The 20421-nt window shown below is 38.4% G+C and overlaps 1 protein-coding gene across 1 annotated transcript in view; it reads right to left on the reverse strand.

Annotated features, from left to right (window-relative positions):
• Nucleotides 1-20421, reverse strand: part of ZDHHC17 (zinc finger DHHC-type palmitoyltransferase 17) — a 99464-nt gene that overhangs the window by 62078 nt on the left and 16965 nt on the right. The window contains exons 2-3 of the mRNA XM_006073216.4: nt 12162-12265; nt 9293-9415 (exon numbers count right to left, since the gene is read on the reverse strand). Of these exons, the coding sequence (XP_006073278.2) occupies nt 9293-9415; nt 12162-12265 (227 nt within the window). The remainder of the gene's footprint in view (nt 1-9292; nt 9416-12161; nt 12266-20421) is intronic.

The following is a 20421-nucleotide window of genomic DNA, read 5'->3' on the forward strand; positions in this document are numbered from 1 at the left end:
CTAAGGTAAGGAACAAAAAGGGTTCCTACTCTTGCCGCTATTATTCAACATAGTTTTGAAAGTCCTAGCCATGGCCATCAGAAAAGAAAAGAAATAAAAGGAATCCAGATCAGAAAAGAAGTAAAACTCTCACTGTTTGCAGATGACATGATACTATACACAGAAAACCCTAAAGATACGATAAGAAAACTAATAGAGCTAATCTGCTCTAGTAAAGTCACATGATACAAAATCAATACGCAGAAATCACTAGCATTCCTATACATTAACAACTAAAAATCAGAAAGAGAAATCAAGGCATCAATCCCATTTACCACTGCAACAACAAAAACAACAAAAAACCCTACAAATAAACCTACCTGATGAAAGAAATCAAAGATGGAGAGATATTCCATGTTCCTGGGTTGAAAGAATCAATATTGTGAAAATGATTATACTACCAACAGCAATCTACAGATTCAATGAGATCCTTATCAAATTACGAAAGGCATTTTTCACAAAACTAGAACAAAAAATTTCACAGTTTGTATGGAAACACAGAAGATCCCAAATAGCCAAAGCAATCTTGTAAAAGAAGAACAGAGCTGGAGGAATCAACTGTTCTGACTGCAGACTACACTACAAAGCTACAGTCAACAAAATAGTATGATACTGGCACAAAAATAGTAATATAGACCAATGGAACAAAATAGAAAGCCCAGAGATAAGCTATGCAACTACAGGCACCTTATCTTTGACAAAGGAGGCAAGAATATACAATGGAGAAAACTACCTTCAGTGAGTGGCAATGGGAAAACTGGACAGCTACCTGTAAAAGAATGAAATCAGAGCACTTCCTAACAGCACACACAAAGATAAACTCAAAATGGATTAAAGACTTAAATGTAAGACCAGAAACTGTAAAACTCTTAGAGGAAAACACAGGCAGAACACTCGATGACATAAATCAAAGCAAGTTGCTCTATGACCCACCTCCTAGAGTAATGGAAATAAAAACAAAAATAAACAAGTATAATCTAATTAAACTTAAAAGCTTTTGCACAGCAAAGGAAAGTATAAACAATGTGAAAAAAAAAAAAAACCCTCAGAATGGGAGAAAATAATAGCAACTGAAACAACTGACAAAGGATTAATTTCCAAAATACACAAGCAGCTCATGCAACTCAATACCAGAAAAGCAAACATTCCAATCAAAAAGTGGGAAAGAGACCTAAACAGACATTTCTCCAAAGAGGAAATACAAATGGCTAATAAACACATGAAAAGATGCACAACACTGCTCATTATTAGAGAAATGAAAATCAAAACTATAATGAGGTATCACCTATCAATCAGAATGGCCATCATCAAAAAATCTGCAAACAATAAATGCTGGAGGGAGTGTGGAGACAAGGAAAACTTCTTGCACTGCCAGTGAAAATGTACATTGATATAGCCACTATGGAAGACGGTATGGTGTTTCTTTAAAAAACTAGGAATAAAACTACCATGAAAAGAAAAAGTGAAAGTGAAGTCGCTCAGTTGTGTCCAACTCTTTGTGACTCCACGGACTGTAGCCTACCAGGCTCCCCCCTCCATGGGATTCTCCAGGCAAGAGTACTGGAGTGGGGTGCCATTTTCTTCTCCAAAACTACCATATGACCCAACAATCCCATTACTGGGCATATACCCTGAGAAAACCGTAACTGAAAAAGACACATGAAAGTCTAATCCTTTGAATCTATTTGTCACTTCCACTGTATAATTATAAGGGATTTGATTTAGGTCATACGTGAATGGCCTAGTGGTTTTCCCTACTTTCCTCAACTTAAGTCTGAATTTTGCAATCGGGAGTTCATGATCTGAGCCACAGTCAGCTCCTGGTCTTGTTTTTGCTGTCTGTATAGAGACATACAGACATACAGAAGACATACAGCCTTCTCCATCTTGGGCTGCAAAGGATATACTCTTGACTTGTATGCAGGTGAAAAAGCAACAGTTAGAACTGGACATAGAAACAAACAGATTCAAAATTGGAAAAGGAGTATGTCAAGGCTATATATATTGTTACCTGCTTATTTAACTTAGATGTAGAGTACATCATGTGAAATTCCAGGCTGGTTGAAGCTCAAGCTGGAATCAAGATTGCCGGGAGAAATAGTAATAACCTCAGATATGCAGATGACACCACCCTAATGGCAGAAAGTGAAGAGGAACTAAAAGCCTCTTGATGAAAATGAAAGAAGAGAGTGAAAAAGCTGGCTTAAAGCTCAACACTCAGAAAACTAAGATCATGGCATCTGGTCCCATCACTTCATGGCAAATAGATGGGGAAACAATGGAAACAGTGAAAGACTATTTTCTTGGGCTCCAAAATCACTGCAGATAGTGACTGCAGCCATGAAATTACAAGACGTTTGCTCCTTGGAAGAAAAGCTATGACCAACCTAGACAGCATATTAAAAAGCACAGACATTACTTTGCCGACAAAGGTCCATCTAGTCAAAGCTCTGGTTTTTCCAGTAGTTATGCACAGATGTGAGAGTTGGGCCACAAAGAAGGCTGAGTGCCGAAGAGTTGATGCTTTGAAACTGTGGTGCTAGAGAAGACTTTTGAGAGTACTTCAGATAGAAAGGAGATCAAATAAGTCAGTTCTAAAGGAAATCAACTCTTTGTTTGCAGTACTGACGCTGAAGCTGAAGCTCCAATACTTTGGCCACCTGACGTGAAGAGCTGATTCATTGGAAAAGACTCTGATGCTGGGAAAGACTGAAGGCAAGAAGAGAAGTGGGCGACAGAGGATGAGATGGTTGGATAGCATCACTGACTCATTGGACATGAATCTGAGCAAACTCTGGGAAATAGTGAAGGACAGGGAACCCTGGCATGCTTCAGTCCATGGGGCTGCAACAAGTCAGACATGAATGACTTCATGTGGACTCTGGGAGTTGGTGATGTTACTATATGAAGTTACTATATGTTGTTATGTTGTTATAGTTGTTATATGCTATATATGCTATAACATATGTAGTTGTTATATATGCTATAGTTATGTTATAGTTGTTATAGTAACAACTATATGTTGTTACTTCATATAGTAACCCATAGCAGCCCATGGGTTGGGAAGTATAATTATATGCAGCACTATTTACAATAACTAGGACATGGAGGCGGAGAAGGCAATGGCACTCCACTCCAGTACTCTTGCCTGGAAAATCCCATGGACGGAGAAGCCTGGTAGGCTGCAGTCCATGGGGTTGCTAGAGTCAGACATGACTGAGCAACTTCATTTTCACTTTTCACTTTCATGCATTGGAGAAGGAAATGGCACCCCACTCCAGTGTTCTTGCCTGGAGAATCCCAGGGATGGCGGAGCCTGGTGGGCTGCCGTCTATGGGTCACACAGACTCAGACACGACTGAAGCAACTTAGCAGCAGCAGCAGCAGGACATGGAAGCAACCTAGATGTCTACTGACAGATGATAAAGAAGCTGTGGTACATGTACACAATGGAATATTACTCAGCCATAAAAGGAACACATTTGAGTCAGTGCTAATGAGGTGGATGAACGGAGAGTCTATTATACACAGTGAAGTCAGTCAGAAGGAGAAAAACAAATATCATACATTAATGCATACACAGCAGATATAGAAATATTGTACTGATGAACCTATCTGCAGGGCAGCAATGGACACACAGAGAGAACAGACTTGTGAACCCAGGAGGGGAGGAAGAGGGTGGGACGAAGAGAGCAGCATGGAAACATGAACACTACCATATGTGAAACAGAGAGCCAGTGGGAATTTGCCATATGACTTGGGGAACTCAACGTGGTGCTCTGTAACAATTTAGAGAGGCGGGACAGGGTATGAGGTGGGATGGAGGTTCAAGAGGGAGGGGACATATGTATACCTATGGCTGATTCATGTTGATACATGGCAGAAACCAACACAATATTGTAATTATCCTTCAATTAAAAACAAATAAATTTAAATAAATAAATACAATTATATCTTAAAAAATAAAGTTATTAGAATATTTTTCTAATATCCTGACTCAACCTTTCTAATAGCTGGCTTATGTTTGTCTTTTTTTTCATATTTAGTTGCATTTCATTTGTTTTGTTACAGACCCTGTAGTCATGCCTAGACTTTCCAAACTGAAAACATTACATCTATATATGATCTACAAAGTCAATGTATGATCAATGATCAAATTGGAATATCTGAAAGAGATGCAATTTTGAATTAGTGTCAATGTTTCATATTTCTATTTTCTGAGTAAAGAAGAAATAAATATACTTTCTTGTTATAAAGCAAAATAAATCTTAAATATTGCTTTAAAAAAAAAGCAATGAATATCCACTGTGTGTGCTACATCCATCTGGACCATATCAAGCTGCTCCTATAGAACCTAGGAGCAAGAGGGAGCTATGTAAATAAGATGGTCATGCTATTTGCTGCACTCTGAATAATAAAGGCGTTTGTCTCTACCAGAATCATGTATCGTCTGCTAGCATCCATGAAATAGTAATATGCTTTAGCTTTAAAGTAGGGTGTATCTCTAGACTCAAAAGTAAAAATCTTGAGGCTATGAATACTACTTGCTATTGAAAATAGTATTTATTCACAATTATGTTTGTTTTAGGAAAGTAACTTGCTAGACTATGTATTGTAAGAAATTAAGTTTACCCCTCTGAAGATATAATATACACAGACACTATAATTATTAACCCACTCTACAATTACTGACTTTATTCTGTAACCTCACTTGTCCATAAGTGGTGAATAATCCATAACCCAGGCAACATCAAGACTTTCTGTCTGCATTTCTCATTTTAGAGTTTCTTATTTATTTTTTACCCAAGACAAATGTGACTTATTGATCAACAGAATAAGATCAAACATATCTCAACTGCAACACTTGAAGCAAAAACATAATCAAGTAAATGCTTGAAAATTCTGAGAAAATTAAGTTCAATCTAGAAGTCTATGCTCAGCCAACCAACCAATAAGGTGTAAGGGCATAAGAGATAGTAACTTCAAAACATTTTCCTCCCAAGCACTCTCTTTCTCTCAGAAAGTTATCAGAAAGTTTAGTTATCTACTAGGAGCAGAGAGTAAACCAACAGATAGAAGCATCTGAGATGCAGGAAACTGAGACCAACAATGGAGCAAAGGGATTTTGCAGAACGCATGCAAAGGTGTCTCAAGACAATGGCTGTATGCAGCTCTCAAGAGCAGAATGCATGCAAAGGTGCTTCTCGAGATGATAGCTGTATGCAGCTCTCAAGAGCAGAATGCATGCAAAGGTGCGTCTCGAGATGATAGCTGTATGCAGCTCTCAAGAGCAAACAGTCTTAGCTAGAACAGAAAGATGGAGAAATTCAGAAATGATTTCATCCTCTCCACTCCACCAAAAAAGAAACCAATAAATTATCTGATACTGTTTGTACACACAGATGGTTTTTACAGTTCTATTTAAGAGTATGGAACAATCAGTTATGATATACAGAAAGTTAAACAAATGAGGGGAAAAAAGCAACTATTACTTCAGACAAAAATAAAAATTCTACAAGAACAAAAATGGATCACTGAACACTTCTGGGCTTATCAGTGGGAATGTACATATGCACAACAGTTTAAACTTTACACAGTAATTTAACTAAAATTGTAACAGCAGATAGAGGAAGAAGTATTAGCAGTGAGGTGTTCTAGGACATCTGGCTATCCCCAAACAGAAAGTCAAAATAAAATAACTGATAAGCCAAGAAACAGCACAAAATTTGGCAACATTTAATAAAATTCATCCTCCCAAGATTCCTTCTCATAAGAATTCTACAGATATACACAAACATAAGCAAAATGCTATGTGAAGAGGGTATTAATCACAACACTGTATGAAATAGTAAAAACACTAAAATCAATCTAAATGTTCACCAATAGGTAAACCATTAAATAAAGTCCATACAATTGAATATTATGCAGCTTTTTAAAAAGAATGATGTAGCTCTAGTTGTACTGATATGAAAAATCTTCAAGAAACAAAAATTAAATGAAGAAAGCTGAAAAGCATTTGCTATCATTTGTGTAAAGAAGATAACTTTCTACATAAAAGTAACAACATAAAAATATAAAATACAATAATGAAAGAAACATCTGAAGTATTGAAAATAGTTACCTTGGGGGTATAGAACTAAAGGGTAGGGAGGGGCTGCTGTTTTCATTGTAAGACTTTAAGTACTATTTAATTTTTTTAATTGCTTAACTAAGATCATGGCATCCGTCCTGTCACTTCTTGGCAAATAAGATGGGGAAACAGTGGAAACAGTGGCTGACTTTATTTTTCTGGGCTCCAAAATCCCTGCAGATGGTGATGCAGCCATGAAATTAAAACATGCTTACTCCTTGGAAGGAAAGTTATAACCAACCTAGACAACATATTAAAAAGCAGAGACATTACTTTGCCAACAAAGGTCCATCTAGTCAAGGCTATGGTTTTTCCAGTAGCCATGTATGGATGTGAGAGTTAGACTATAAAGAAAGCTGAGTGCTGAAGAATTGATGCTTTTCAACTGTGGTGTTGGAGAAGACTCTTGAGAGTCCCTTGGACTGCAAGGAGATCCAACCAGTCATCCTAAAGGAGATCATTCTTGGGTGTTTATTGGAAGGACTGATGTTGAAGCTGAAACTCTAATACTTTGGCCACCTCATGCGAAGAGCTGACTCATTTGAAAAGACCCTGATGCTGGGAAAGATTGAGGGCAGGATGAGAAGAGGGCAACAGAGGATGAGATGGTTGGATGGCATCACTGACTCAATGGACATGGGTTTGGGTGGACTCCGGGAGTTGGTGATGGACAGGGAGGCCTGGCGTGCTGCAGTTCATGGGGTTGCAAAGAGTCGGACACGACTGAATGACTGAACTAAACTGACTGTGATTAAAATAACAGTAATTAAAAAGAAATACAGAGCCTACAGAAGGCTAGGTAATTTGAACCAACTCAATTAAAGAAAACTTTAAAAAGCTCAACAAAATATAAGAAATATTTCCTAAAAATAAAACTTAAGAAGATTAAGAGCACTCACCTTCATCAGGAGATTAAGATTCAGGAGAAGGTTAAAACTGCCCTAGAGACAATTTGCTGAAGCAGGAGAGTTGGCCCAGAGGCAACCTCAGCAGACAAAGCAAAAGAAGGGCTGGGACCGCAAGAGCTTGACTGCGGGAGCAGCTAAGAACCAGAATTAAACCTTGCTCTAGCATAGCAGTCAGCCACCTGAGTGCTTCAGAAAATCTAAAGCCTTAAAGTTGGGCTTAATAAAAACAAATGGTATCTTCTCACCTTAGGCCTCAAATTATTCAACAACTAAGTTTTCAAACATAATATCTAGTATACATTCAAAGATAAAACAGGCACACAAAAGAATAATACAACAGATACAGACCCACATGCTCCCAATGCTATCTTCTCAGACAGATTATATAATAACTATATATTTAAGTATGTAAGACAAGATGGAAAATTTTAGCAACAAAAGAATCAAATAATACAAGCTAAAAGAAAACTGAAATTCTAGAACTAAAAATCAAAATTAGGAACTCACTGAATAGATTTAACAGCAGACAACACATAGAGTACAAAAGAACTGGAAGGTAAGTCAGAAGAAGTTTCCAGAACGAAGCAGAGAAAAAAGGATGGTGCACATAGAAGAGAGGGTAAGAGACACTGTATATGATGAAAAGGACAGACATACATTTAATTGGCATTCCAGGAAGAGACAAAAAGAGAACGGGGCAGAAGCAGTATCTGAAGAAATGCGTCCATGCTAAGTCACATCAGTCATGTCCCAACTCCTCGCAACCCTACGGACTGTAGCCCACCAGGCTTCTCTGTCCATGGAATTCTCCAGGCAAGAATACTGGAGTGGGTTGCCATTTCCTCCTCCAGAGGATCTTCCCGACCCAGGGACTGAACCCGTGTCTCTTGTGCCTCTTGCACTTGCAATGGGTTCTTTACCACTAGTGCCACCTGGGAAGCCCTATTTGAAGAAATAATGGCTGAGATTTTCCAGAACTGATGAAGACATCAATCCACAGAATCAAGACTTTCTTGCAATCTCAGAGTAAATAAAAGAAATCCACACTTAGAATTGTCATCATGAAATTGCAGAAAACCAGAAAGAAAAAAACTTACAAGCAGTCAGAAAAAAAGAAAGAAAAAAAAAAAGCAAAGCCTTTAAAAGTATAATACTTAGACTGATTTATCAATAGTAACAGAAGCCAGAAAACAGTGGAATGATACTCTCAATGAGTCAACAACAAAAATAAAACAAAAATGGCCAATCTAAATTTCTATGCCATCTGAAACTATCCTTCACAAATGAAGATGAAATAAAAACATTTTCTGACAAACAATAACAGAATTTAGACATCAAGAGACCCCATGCAGGCAGAGGAAAAGTTAGAGGTTTAAGAAGGGGGAAAAGAGCAAATAAGATGGAAACATGCTCTCCAGAAGAAAGTGATTCACGGAGCTCAATGCTTTAATTATTACTTGCTTAATCTTTTTTTAGTACTCTAAGGGCAAATTCTTTTACTTGATATTAACATCCTATTTATCTCTAGACTCTGCATGTTGTACTTCAAAGGCACATCTGCAAGTAGTTCATTTCAGATTCATGTCTCTATCTAAAGATCTTAGGCCCAAATTGCCAGAGACTATTAAGCCAGATTTACTAAGACTTTGTTATCATTCTGACTCCTGCTTATCTAACTTATTATTACTGAATAAGCAGAAAAATAAAGTAATAAAAATAATGTATACTGAGTATATAAGGTATTCTTCATTTATGCTGATATGAAGTTAGGTTATTACCTACTATCTTTGTAACTCCTGTTTTCCCTTTCCTTCTTTCCTTTTTTCCATAGAATTCATATTTAGAATGTGAGCTACAGGTTAGACTGCCTGAGTTAAAAGTTCAGACGCCAACCTTTAACAGCCAAATGTCACTTGGTAGTATATTTAACCTCTTTATGCATCAGTTTCCAAATCATTAGGACAGTAGTAAAAATTGTTATTTTTCACATAGGTTATTTCAAGAATTAAGATTTAAAATATACATGGAAAAGCACTAAGCAAAATATCCATCACATAAACATTCAACATACATTAAAAACAATCTTTTCTTGAAAAAAAAAAAGTATACAGAAATTACATTTTAAAAGCTATGAATTTTAGAAATTATGTATTTTATAATTATTCTCAATAATTTTGTAGTAACAACTAATTACTTAAAAATAAAGAATACTTACTTGACTAAATCTATTCTGTTATTGATGGCAGCCCAATGAAGGAGTGTAACATTTTCTTTGTCTGGTTGCCTTACATCATAACCTGCTTCCACCAATTCTCGGCAGCGTTCATATATTCCATATCTTAAAAAGAAGGAAAACATGATTGTTACTACTATTTGACAAGAGATTTAAAGCTGAAAATAACATTTCTAGAAGAAACTGATGCTCCATTTTGATACCTGGAACCTAAAAAGGCTTTCTCAATATAAAATGTTACTTTAGAAATACCAATATTTCAACAGCTTTTACTAACCCATTTTATAATTTTAAATTTCTCTTCTCTAAGAATGCAATAACTCATAAAGTAGGAGAGAACAGGGTATATAAATAAAAATATCTATCAGTTGTTTTTTTTTTACTAATATCACCACTATTCCACAAAACACTGAAGGCAGCTTATTAAAAATACATACAATTATGTGATAATATTATCATAAAGAAGCAATAACAAAGAGTTTATCATTGATTTAGAACAACACACACAAAAAAGGATGTCTTACAACTTTAAGATACTTTATTTAGAAATTTAGCTTTGGTATTCCTAAAGGCAAATAAAAAAGGAAGTGTGGAGGTGGGAAGTAGGGTGGGTAGGGAAGGGTCTTGTGAGTTTAAGTCAAGGAGACATAAGAGAAAGTTTACTGGAAGAGCTCGAGAAAAGAAGTTAATTTAATAAAGAAGAAAGATGCGTGCACAGAGCTTAACCTTTTCCTCTCTTTCTGTTTAGCTCACTGTGTGGCTGCATATATATATTTCTCAAAATGCTAGAACATGGAAATTTTTATGCATAAGCAAAAATGCAAAGAATAATACAACAAATCATCAAGAATCCATCATGGAGTCTCAAAAACCATCAACTTTATCCAAAACAAAATACTGGATCCTTGGAAATATGCGACACAAAAACAACTTTAAATGAGCTTCGACCATATTAACAGAATGGCCTCCAAAATGGGGAAGGCATACCCCAGGGTGAGGCTGGGGGAAAGGCGACACAATAATGGACCATTCGCAGCAAATGTTGAAGCTACATGCACATCACAGTTAACAGAGGAAGAAAGTAGTCTCACTAACATTTAACAGTCTTTTTTTTTTTTCATTTAACAGTCTTCACTGCTTTAATGCACACCTACACTGGCTCTGTACCGCGTATGTACACACCCACACACACACGCACGCACAAAGTCAGTCAACCTAAGCAAACAGCAGGAGTTCCACAATTCACAAGAGAGGACAGGAGCACCTTCAGTTCTCTGTACTTTTTCAGAAAACTGTTTACATGTGCCTAGTTAAGTGAACTATGACTGAGCAACTGAACACACACACACACACACGCACAGAGGAATGTTCATGAGAATGATTCATAGTAATTTCAAGAGAAGTTTCCTTGGGGAGATAAGGGAAAAAGGATGCTGAGCAATCTGCACCAATTACAGCAAAATGTTAGCATCTACTTAATCTGACAGTTATATTCTTCTCTATATTTACCTGGGGAATTGAAACATTTCAAAATTTAAATAAATGTTTTAAAAGGTAGAAATCATAGACCGCACACATAGTTAGAGGGTATTTGAGGAATAAAGAAAGGTGTTTTTTTTCTTAAGATGAAAGATGCTGGAGGAAATCATGCATTAGAGAGTGAGATTAATGACAAAGGAGAGAAAGAATATATTAATAGAAGCAAGGTTTGAAAAGGAAAAATTCATGTAGAGCAGTATAATTTGCTTGGTGAATAGAGCTGGCGGGGTGTGCTTTGGTTTTTGACTGTGTGTACATAGTGTAAAGTAGGGTAACAGTGGACTAAGAACTTCAGAAAGTTTGCCTCTCCATGAAAGGAATGAAACAACAGGCAGTATCAATGTTTTGGGCTTTTCCGAAAAGGTTCCTCTCACTGGTACAGAATCCACCTGCAATGCAGAGGATGCAGGTTCAATCCCTGGGTCGGGAGGATCCCCTGGAGAAGGAGATGGCAACTCACTTCAGTATTTTTGCCTGAAAAATCCTGTGGACAGAGGAGCCTGGTGGGCTACTGAAACAACTCAGCAACTAAACCACATCAGATTTTTCAGAATCTAGGGGGAAAAAAGTTAACAAGACTTTCAGCTACCGAAGGTATCTTTGGTGAAGAAAAAGAGGAAGACTTTCAGGAAGAACAGAGGACTTTGTGGTATTTTAAAATACCACACTCCCACACTTCCCCGGTGGTCCAATGGTAAGAAATGGCCTGCCAATGCAGGGGACATGGGTTCAGTCCCCGGTCTGGGAAGATTCCACGTGCTGCAGGGCAACGACGCCCATGGCCACGACTACTGAAGCCTGCAGGCTCTAGAGCCCACGCACTACAACAGGAGGGGCCACTGTGGTGAGAAGCCGGAGCACCCCAGCCAGAGAGGACCCCCCACTGTCGCAGCCAGAGAGGACCCCCCACTGCCACAGCCAGAGAGGACCCCCCCACTGCCGCAGCCAGAGAGGACCCCCCACTGTCGCAGCCAGAGAGGACCCCCCACTGTCACAACTAGAGAAAGCCCTCACCCAGCAACAAAGACCTGCCAAGGCTAGAAATAATAAATAAACAAAAATCTTTTAAAAATACCACAGTCCCATCCTCTGCTCCCAGCAGCCTTGAAAAGAATGCTATATTCCTGGTACTGGTATCACAGTGAACAGGACAGGAAAGGAGTTCTTTCAAAGCCTCATTCCCAATGAGGAGTCATTACTTAGGGTGGTTCCCTGGAAGAGTCTACTTGAAAGGCTTATCAACTGGACCTCACCCAGTTGGTGACTTAAAAACAGATGTCAAAGAAGAAGACAACTCCAACAAAAAACTTACTGTGTAGCCTTAACTATGTCCCATGTGCTATAGTCATCAATATGAGTTTTCCGTCCCAGGGGTTCACCATATCCATGGTTATAATGGCTCTGAGGTTTGATTTCCTGTTAAAGAAAAAAAAATTACACAGAAGAAATGAGAAAAGTACAGAAAATATTTCAGTATTTTACTATTGCTTCTGTGCTGTTTGAAGACTGTTCATTATTTAAAATATTAACCTTATGCTAACGTCCATACTCTTTGGAGAAAAAGCATGTTCAAACAGATATACCCCTTACACAAACTCTCAAAATAAACAGCTGTAAGACTTTAAATTAGTGACAAATTAGTCACTGAAATTTATCTTTAGCTCCATAGAACTCTACTTCTTCATCAAATCAACTCTCATTCTCTCTGACCAATTTTTCTATTATTCCAGCACAACCTCTAGTTCTACATCAAAACTTTCATCACCTGCCAAATAAAAACTAAGGTCCTAAAAAAGGAACCCAGGATATTATTTTATTAATCTCAGATATCACCTTTTCTTATATTCCTTCATACTGAGAGCTTGTTAAGCATCTATTAGGTGAATAAAGAAAAATGGGAGTACTCTGTGAGTGCTTAGTCACTCAGTCGTGTCTGACTCTTTGTGACCCCATAGACTGTAGACCATTAGGTTCCTCTTTCCATGGGATTTTCCAGGCAAGAATACTGGAGTGGGTTGCCATTTCCTACTCCATGGGATCCTTCTGTTCTAGGGATTGAACCCTTTGTCTCCTGCACCTCCTGCTTTGACAGGCAGATTCTTTACCACTGCACCACCTATAAATTCGCTTAAGTAATCCTACAAATGTTAACACCCTTAAAGAAACTAATTTTTAAATAAAAATTTAAACAGCCTTATAGAATATTATCAATATATCCATTTAAAGCTTATATACTATGTGCAACTTTCCATTTAAAATGCAAAATTTGCTATGCATAGTCAATTTCTTCAGTATATAGCACTAAGATCCAATTACTTCTACATGAAAACAAAAATTGAGCACGTTTGGCTCTATCATCCATTCAAATCTCTATGATTCTGATATTTTTCTCTTATAGGTGCACACACATGCAAATGAAAAGATAAAGTATAACAAGATATTTGGAAAGAATTAAATCCTTAGAATAATTCATTTTTTCTTGGCCACTGAAATTTAGTTAATACAAATTTAATGGTAGTTCACTGGAGGAAAAAAGGCTATTATCTTCAGCTCACTTTAGCCATTCAACTTGTGAAAAATTCCAAAACTGATTTGTCTGGGCCATACATTTAGAAGACTATCAACAATATTGCTGAATATTTTCAACAACAAAAAATTTAAAAGTTTCACAAAAATAAATTCTGCTTAATATAACCTTTCAACAAAGAAAGTTTAGTTGCTTATGAAAATGCTATCGCCAATATTAAAACACAACCATAACAATCACAAATACACATTTGCAGAAGAAAGAAGATAGACATCAGTCTTAAGCCAAGATCCACAACATACATACTGCATATAGTTAATTAAGTGATTTTTTTTTGAGAGATTGTTCTTGGACTCCATTAAAGTACAATTGGTTAAATGTGAACAGAAGCAGGTACACGATGCTGGGTGTAAGCAACAGTCTGAATAATTGGTGGAGCTAACCAATACATGACTTACCCAATTTCATTTTTTTTAAACTTTTCTATTAAATTTCTCCACTTAATTCCAGTTCTCAACTTCTCAATGCTCTATATTCAGTGGCACAAGAGAAAGACACTTCTCAGATCAGTAACACTGATCTTCCTTTTTTCTAAATATTTTTATATTATTCTCCCCTACCATAGGGAAAATAACTTTTTAAACTTTTGAATCTGACTTTTCTATAGAACTGTAAGACATCTGAAGAAAAGTAAAACCTGGCCATAGTTTACAAGCAGAACAGAACAATATATTCAACAAAACATGTACCAAAAGCCTGCAATAAACAAAACCCTCTACAATGTACTGGGACCCACAAGCCAGGACAGGGTAAGGCCAGTGCAAAGTTTAAGTGGGTTTCAAAAAATTCCATAATCAAAATCTTAAAAATCAAAATGAATTATCTTTTAAAAATCAAACCCCTCCCCAAAAAAGACTACCCACACATCAAAATTTTAAAGATAGACATCACTAGTAGTATTGCTCACTGCTGTTCCTTTGTACCAGGCTCCACTGTGGCTCTTTCATACTGTCCACGGGGTTCTGCTGTTAAAGGGCTGTGCTCAAATTGGTCACCAAATTTGGAAAAACCAGCTGTGGCCACAGGACTGGAAAAGATCAGTTTTCATTCCAATTCCAAGGAAGGGAAATGCCAAAGAACATTCAAACTACCATACAATTGCACTCACTGCACAGGCTAGCAAGGTTACGCTCAAAATCCTTCAAGCCAAACTTCAGCAGTATGTGAACCAAGAACATCAAGATGCATCACAAGCTAGATGAATCACAAGCTGGAATCAAGACTTGCCATGAGAAATATCAACAATCTCAAATATGCAGATGATACCACTCTAATGTCAGAAAGCAAAGAGGAACTGAAGAGCCTCCTGATGAGGGTGAAAGAAGAGTGTGAAAAAGCTGGCTTGAAACTCAACATGTAAAAATCTAAGATCAAGCTATCCATTCCCATCACTTCATGGCAAACAGATAGGGGAAACCTGGTAGCATTTTATTTTCTTGGGCTCCAAAATCACTGCACACGGAGACTGCAGCCATGAAATTAAAAGACACCTGCTGCCTGGAAGGAAAGCTATGACAAACCTAGACAGCATATTAAAAAGCAGAGACATCACTTTGCCGACAGAGGTTGCCATAGGCAAAGCTATGGTTTTTCCAGGAGTCATGTAGGGATATGAGTCTTGGACCATTAAGAAGGCTGAGTGCCGAACTGATGCTTTCAAACTGTGGTGCTGGAAAAGACTCTTGAGAGTCACTTGGACTGCAAGGAGATAGAACCAGTCAATCCTAAAGGAAATCAACCCTGAATATTCATTGGAAAGACTGTTGGTGAAGCTGAAGCTCCAATACTTTGGCCACTTAATATGGAGAGCCAACTCACTGGAAAAGCCCCTGAAGCTGGGAAAGATTGAAGGCAAAAGGAAAAGGGGGTGGCAGTGGATAAAATGGGTTAGATAGCATCACCAACTGAATGGACATGAATCTGAGCAAACTCCAGGAGATAGTGGAGGACAGAGGAGACTGGCATGCTATACAGTTCCCTGTTCAGTCACTAAGTTGTGTCGCTTACGGTCGCTTAAGGTCACAAAGAGTGGGACACAACTTAGCGAATGAGCAACAACAAACCACTGTGGCTTGGATCAGTATCGCAAACCAAGATGCAAATACCCAATATGGTCTCTTGCTCTCAAGGCCTTTACAAACCAAAGTGGAAGGACAAAGTAGATAAGACACAGAGGCAAAGATTAGAAGCAAGAGCTAAGCTAAAACCTAAATAAACACAACATAAGGACCAAAAAGTAATAATATAACTTTAAAACCTATGTCAACATGAAAATCTGCTAGGGCAAACTGCTGTTCTTTTTCTTACTAAGGACAAACATGTTCTTTTACTGGCGAATAACAAATATTCATTAATAAAATAAATGTCTTTTTAAGGCTTACTACTATAATACTTTCATGTGATTTTAATTTCATTTTTATAAAAACCCCAGAGACCTGTTATTATATATGATTAAACTGTATTCTCCGGAGAAGGCAATGGCACCCCACTCCAGTACTCTTGCCTGGAAAATCCCATGGATGGAGGAGCCTGGTAGGCTGCAGTCCATGGGGTCGCTAAAAGTCAGACACGACTGAGCGACTTCACTTTCACTTTTCACTTTCCTGCACTGGAGAAGGAAATGGCAACCCACTCCAGTGTTCTTGCCTGGAGAATCCCAGGGACGGGGGAGCCTGGTGGGCCACCGTCTACGGGGTCGCACAGAGTCGCACACGACTGAAGTGACTTAGCAGCAGCAGCAGCAAGCTGTATTCTCAGTTTGTCTTCTATCCCTTTTATCCACTGACAGTGCCAAATGGGATATTCCAATATACTAGAAATCAGACTTTTTTCCAGTAACATTTAAAAGTTAAACCTGTAACCAGTATTTGTTTTATCATAATTATCTGATTTTTATTTAATTTCCTACTTTTCAGTAAAGGAAATAAGATTTTTTGAAAGATGGTTTTACATATATCCCTAGAGTAATTCTTGGAGAAGGCAATGGCACCCCACTCCAGTACGCTTGCCTGGAGAATCCCAGGGACAGGGGAGCCTGGTGGGCTGCCGTCTAAGGGGTCGCACCGAGTCGGACACGACTGAAGCAACTTAGCAGCAGCAGCAGCGGCTAGAGTAGTTCTCAAGAGGTTGAGTTATTCCCACTAAAAAGGTAGAAGAAATGGTGTTTAAGCAACTCTCCAACCTGTTTTACTTAAAAAAAAAAAAAAAGTAATAATATAGAATTTAAATTATTTGTCTCATTTTAGATCACACTGGAAGCTGATTCATTTCTGGAACTAGTACCCTGCCAATCTGACATGACAACATTCTCTATCAAGATAAACACCACTATCACTACGTCTAGGAGCAACAGCTGTGATTTTTAAACTTAAAAAATATAAAATAAAAATAATATGCTAATGTAAACAAATATCACCTATAAGTGTATAGATAATATTAATTTTTAGTTATAAATTTGCTATTATACATCTGATAAATTTTCAACATACAAATTTTTAATAACACTAAAATCTTATAATTTTTCCTTGATTTGAATGAAAACCAAGAAGCAATTTAATTGGTTTCTCTGCCAAGGAAAGTAATACTGATTTCAAAATACATATGTAGGTCATTGCAACTTTTAAGAATACAGTTATTCCGTTAGAAGCAGCACAGTATAACATAAAAAGTCCTTGACTGGGAGACTACTGAATTGAAAGTCTGCCACTCTCCTATCTAGGCTACAACCCAGCAAGGCAAATAACTACGGCAGGATTCAGGTCCCTTATTAGCAGAAAGAGGAAAATGAATAAGATGAGCTGAGAGTTTCTCTGAGGCCCCTCAAGGACCACACCAGGGCACCAAAGAGCATGATGGGTTCAGCTCCACTCCACTCACTCCCTTCTTAAACAAAGCACTTTATTATTTAGCCTCTTTTTAGATATATGGGAATTTACATAGTACCTCTTTAATTAAAAAAAAAAAAAAGATTCAGCTGCTTTTAAAAAAAAACTTGAAAAACTACTAGATTAGAAGTCCTCCAAGATCCCTTGTAAGGTAACACACAATGAAATTATTTTATATATTGGAATACAGCAATTACAGACACTAAAAAGAGTCTTAAATTAACAGACAAAGGTTTTTATAGTCCTAGGATTGCTGAACAGAACTGGCAAGAGAGAAAGCATCTCCAAAACTTGCTGCTGAAATAGCTGACAGGAATGAGAACTGTGACGAGCTCAGCTGCCATACACTGCTGCTAAGAGAAATCCGTAAGATAAAACCCAAACTCATATGCAGGCACAGGCAAACACTGGCTTGCACATCAAGATGATGGGACTCCATGTGTGCATGCTCAGCTGATTCTGACTGTTTGCAACCCCATGGATTACAATCCACCAGGCTTCTCTGTCCATGGGATTATCCAGGCAAGAATACTGGAATGGGTTGCCATTTCCTTCTCCAAGGGATCTTCCCGACCCAGGGATTGAACCGGAGTATCCTGCAGTGGCAAGTGATTTCTTTATCATCGAGCCACGTGGGAAGCCCCAATAGGCTCCATCTGTTCAGTTCAGTTCAGCCGCTCAGTCGTGTTCGACTCTTTGCAACTCCATGGACTGCAGCACGCCAGGCTTCCCTGTCCATCACCAACTCCCAGAGCTTACTCAAACTCATGTCCATTGAGTCGGTGATGCCATCCAACCATCTCTTCTTCTGTCATCCCCTTCTCCTTCTGCCTTCTATCTTTCCCAGGATCAGGGTCTTTTCCAAGGAGTCAGTTCTACACATCAGGTGGCCAAAGTATTGGAGTTCCAGCTTCAACATCAGTCCTTCCAATGAATATTCAGAACTGATTTCCTTTAGGATTGACTGGTTTGATCTCCTTGCTGTCCAAGGGACTCTCAAGAGTATTTTCCAACATCACAGTTCAAAAGCATCAATTCTTTGGTGCTCAGCTTTCTTTGTAGTCCAACTCTCACCTCCATACATGACTACTGGAAAAACCATAGCTTTGACTAGATGGACCTTTGTTGACAAAGTAATGTCTCTGCTTTTTAATATGCTGTCTAGGTTGGTCATAGCTTTTCTTCCAAGGAGCAAGCATCTTTTAATTCCATGCCTGCAGTCACCATCTGCAGTGATTTTTGAGCCCAAAAAAATAATGTCTGACACTGTTTCCACTATTTCCCCACTATTTGCCATGAAATGATGGGACCAGATGCCATGATCTTAGTTTTCTGAATGTTGAGTTTTAAGCCAACTTTTTCACTCTCCTCTTTCACTTTCATAAAGAGGCTCTCTAGTTCTTTTTCACTTTCTGACACAAGGGTGGTATCATCTGCATATATGAGGTTATTGATATTTCTCCAGGCAATCTTGATTCCAGCTTGTGCTTCATCCAGCCTGGCATTCTGCATGATGTACTCTGCATATAAGTTAAATAAGCATGGTGACAATATACAGCCTTGATGTACTCCTTTCCCAATCTGGAACCAGTCTGTTGTTCCATGTTCAGTTCTTCACAGTCGACAAAAGAGTCCAAAATGCAGTACTTGGATGCAGTCTCAAAAATGACAGAATGATCTCTGTTCATTTCCAATGCAAACCATTCAATATCACAGCAATCCAAGTCTATGCCCCGACTAGTAATGCTGAAGAAGCTGAAACTGAACAGTTCTATGAAGACCTACAAGATCTTCTAGAAGTAACACCCAAAAAGATGTCCTTTTCATTATAGGGGACTGGAATGCAAAAGCAGGAAGTCAAGAAACACCTGGAGTAACAGGCAAATTTGGCCTTGGACTATAGAATGAAGCAGGGCAAAGGCTAATAGAGCTTTGCCAAGAGAACGCACTGGTCATAGCAAACACCCTCTTCCAACAACACAAGAGAAAACTCTATACATGAACATCACCAGATGGTCAACACCAAAATCAGATTGATTATATTCTTTGCAGCCTAAGATGCAGCAGCTCTATTCAGTCAGCAAAAACAAGACCAGGAGCTGACTGTGGCTCAGATCATGAACTTCTTATCGCCAAAATCAGACTTAAATTTAAGAAAGTAGGGAAAACCACCAGACCATTCAGATACAACCTAAATCAAATCCGTTATTATTATACAGTGGAAGTGACAAACAAATTCAAGGGATCAGATCTGATAGGACGCCTGAAGAACTATGGATGGAGGTTCGTGACATTGTACAACAGACTCCATAACATGTGTTTATCCACATGCCTGGGTGGATAGCTAACAAACTAATTAAGTGTGTGCAATCTAGTTAATTCTTTAAAAATACTGCTGCTGCTAAGTCGCTTCAGTCATGTCTGACTCTGTGCGACCCCACAGACAGCAGCCCACCAGGCTCTGCCATCCCTGGGATTCTCCAGGCAAGAACACTGGAGTGGGTTGCCATTTCCTTCTCCAATGCATGAAAGTGAAAAGTGAAAGAGAAGTTGCTCAGTCGCAACCAACTCGTAACGACCCCATGGACTGCAGCCCTCCATCCATGGGATTTTCTAGGCAAGAGTACTGGAGTGGCTTGCCATTGCCTTCTCCTATTAAATTCATTTAAAACAAAGAGGGAGGCAGCACTGACCAAAGAATCCTCTATGGCACAGTACTTTATCACCCACCAAATACAGATGTTTTTATAAGTGCTCTATAAGAAAAGGTGCTCCCAGAATTGGTTCTATGGCAGAGTGTATCTGAAAGGACAAACATGCACAGAGTAAGTTCAGGAATGCTCAGAAAGAACAGTAAGGGCAGGGACTTGTCCTATCATTAATTACAATAGATAGAAAGCAAGTCAATGAAACACTAGGAGTGCTGCAGTCACAGGGCAGTTAGGAGAAGGAAAACTGGGATCAAGAGGGAAAGGCATGTTATTCAGTAAATGGTTGTGCACGCATGCTCAGTCATGTCCAGCTCTTTGACCCCATTAGGCTCCTCTGTTTATGGAATTTTCTGGGCAAGAATACTGGAGGGGGTTGCTATTTCCTTCTCG

Source organism: Bubalus bubalis, chromosome 4 (assembly GCF_019923935.1).
Source record: "Bubalus bubalis isolate 160015118507 breed Murrah chromosome 4, NDDB_SH_1, whole genome shotgun sequence".
Classification (NCBI taxonomy): domain Eukaryota; kingdom Metazoa; phylum Chordata; class Mammalia; order Artiodactyla; family Bovidae; genus Bubalus; species Bubalus bubalis.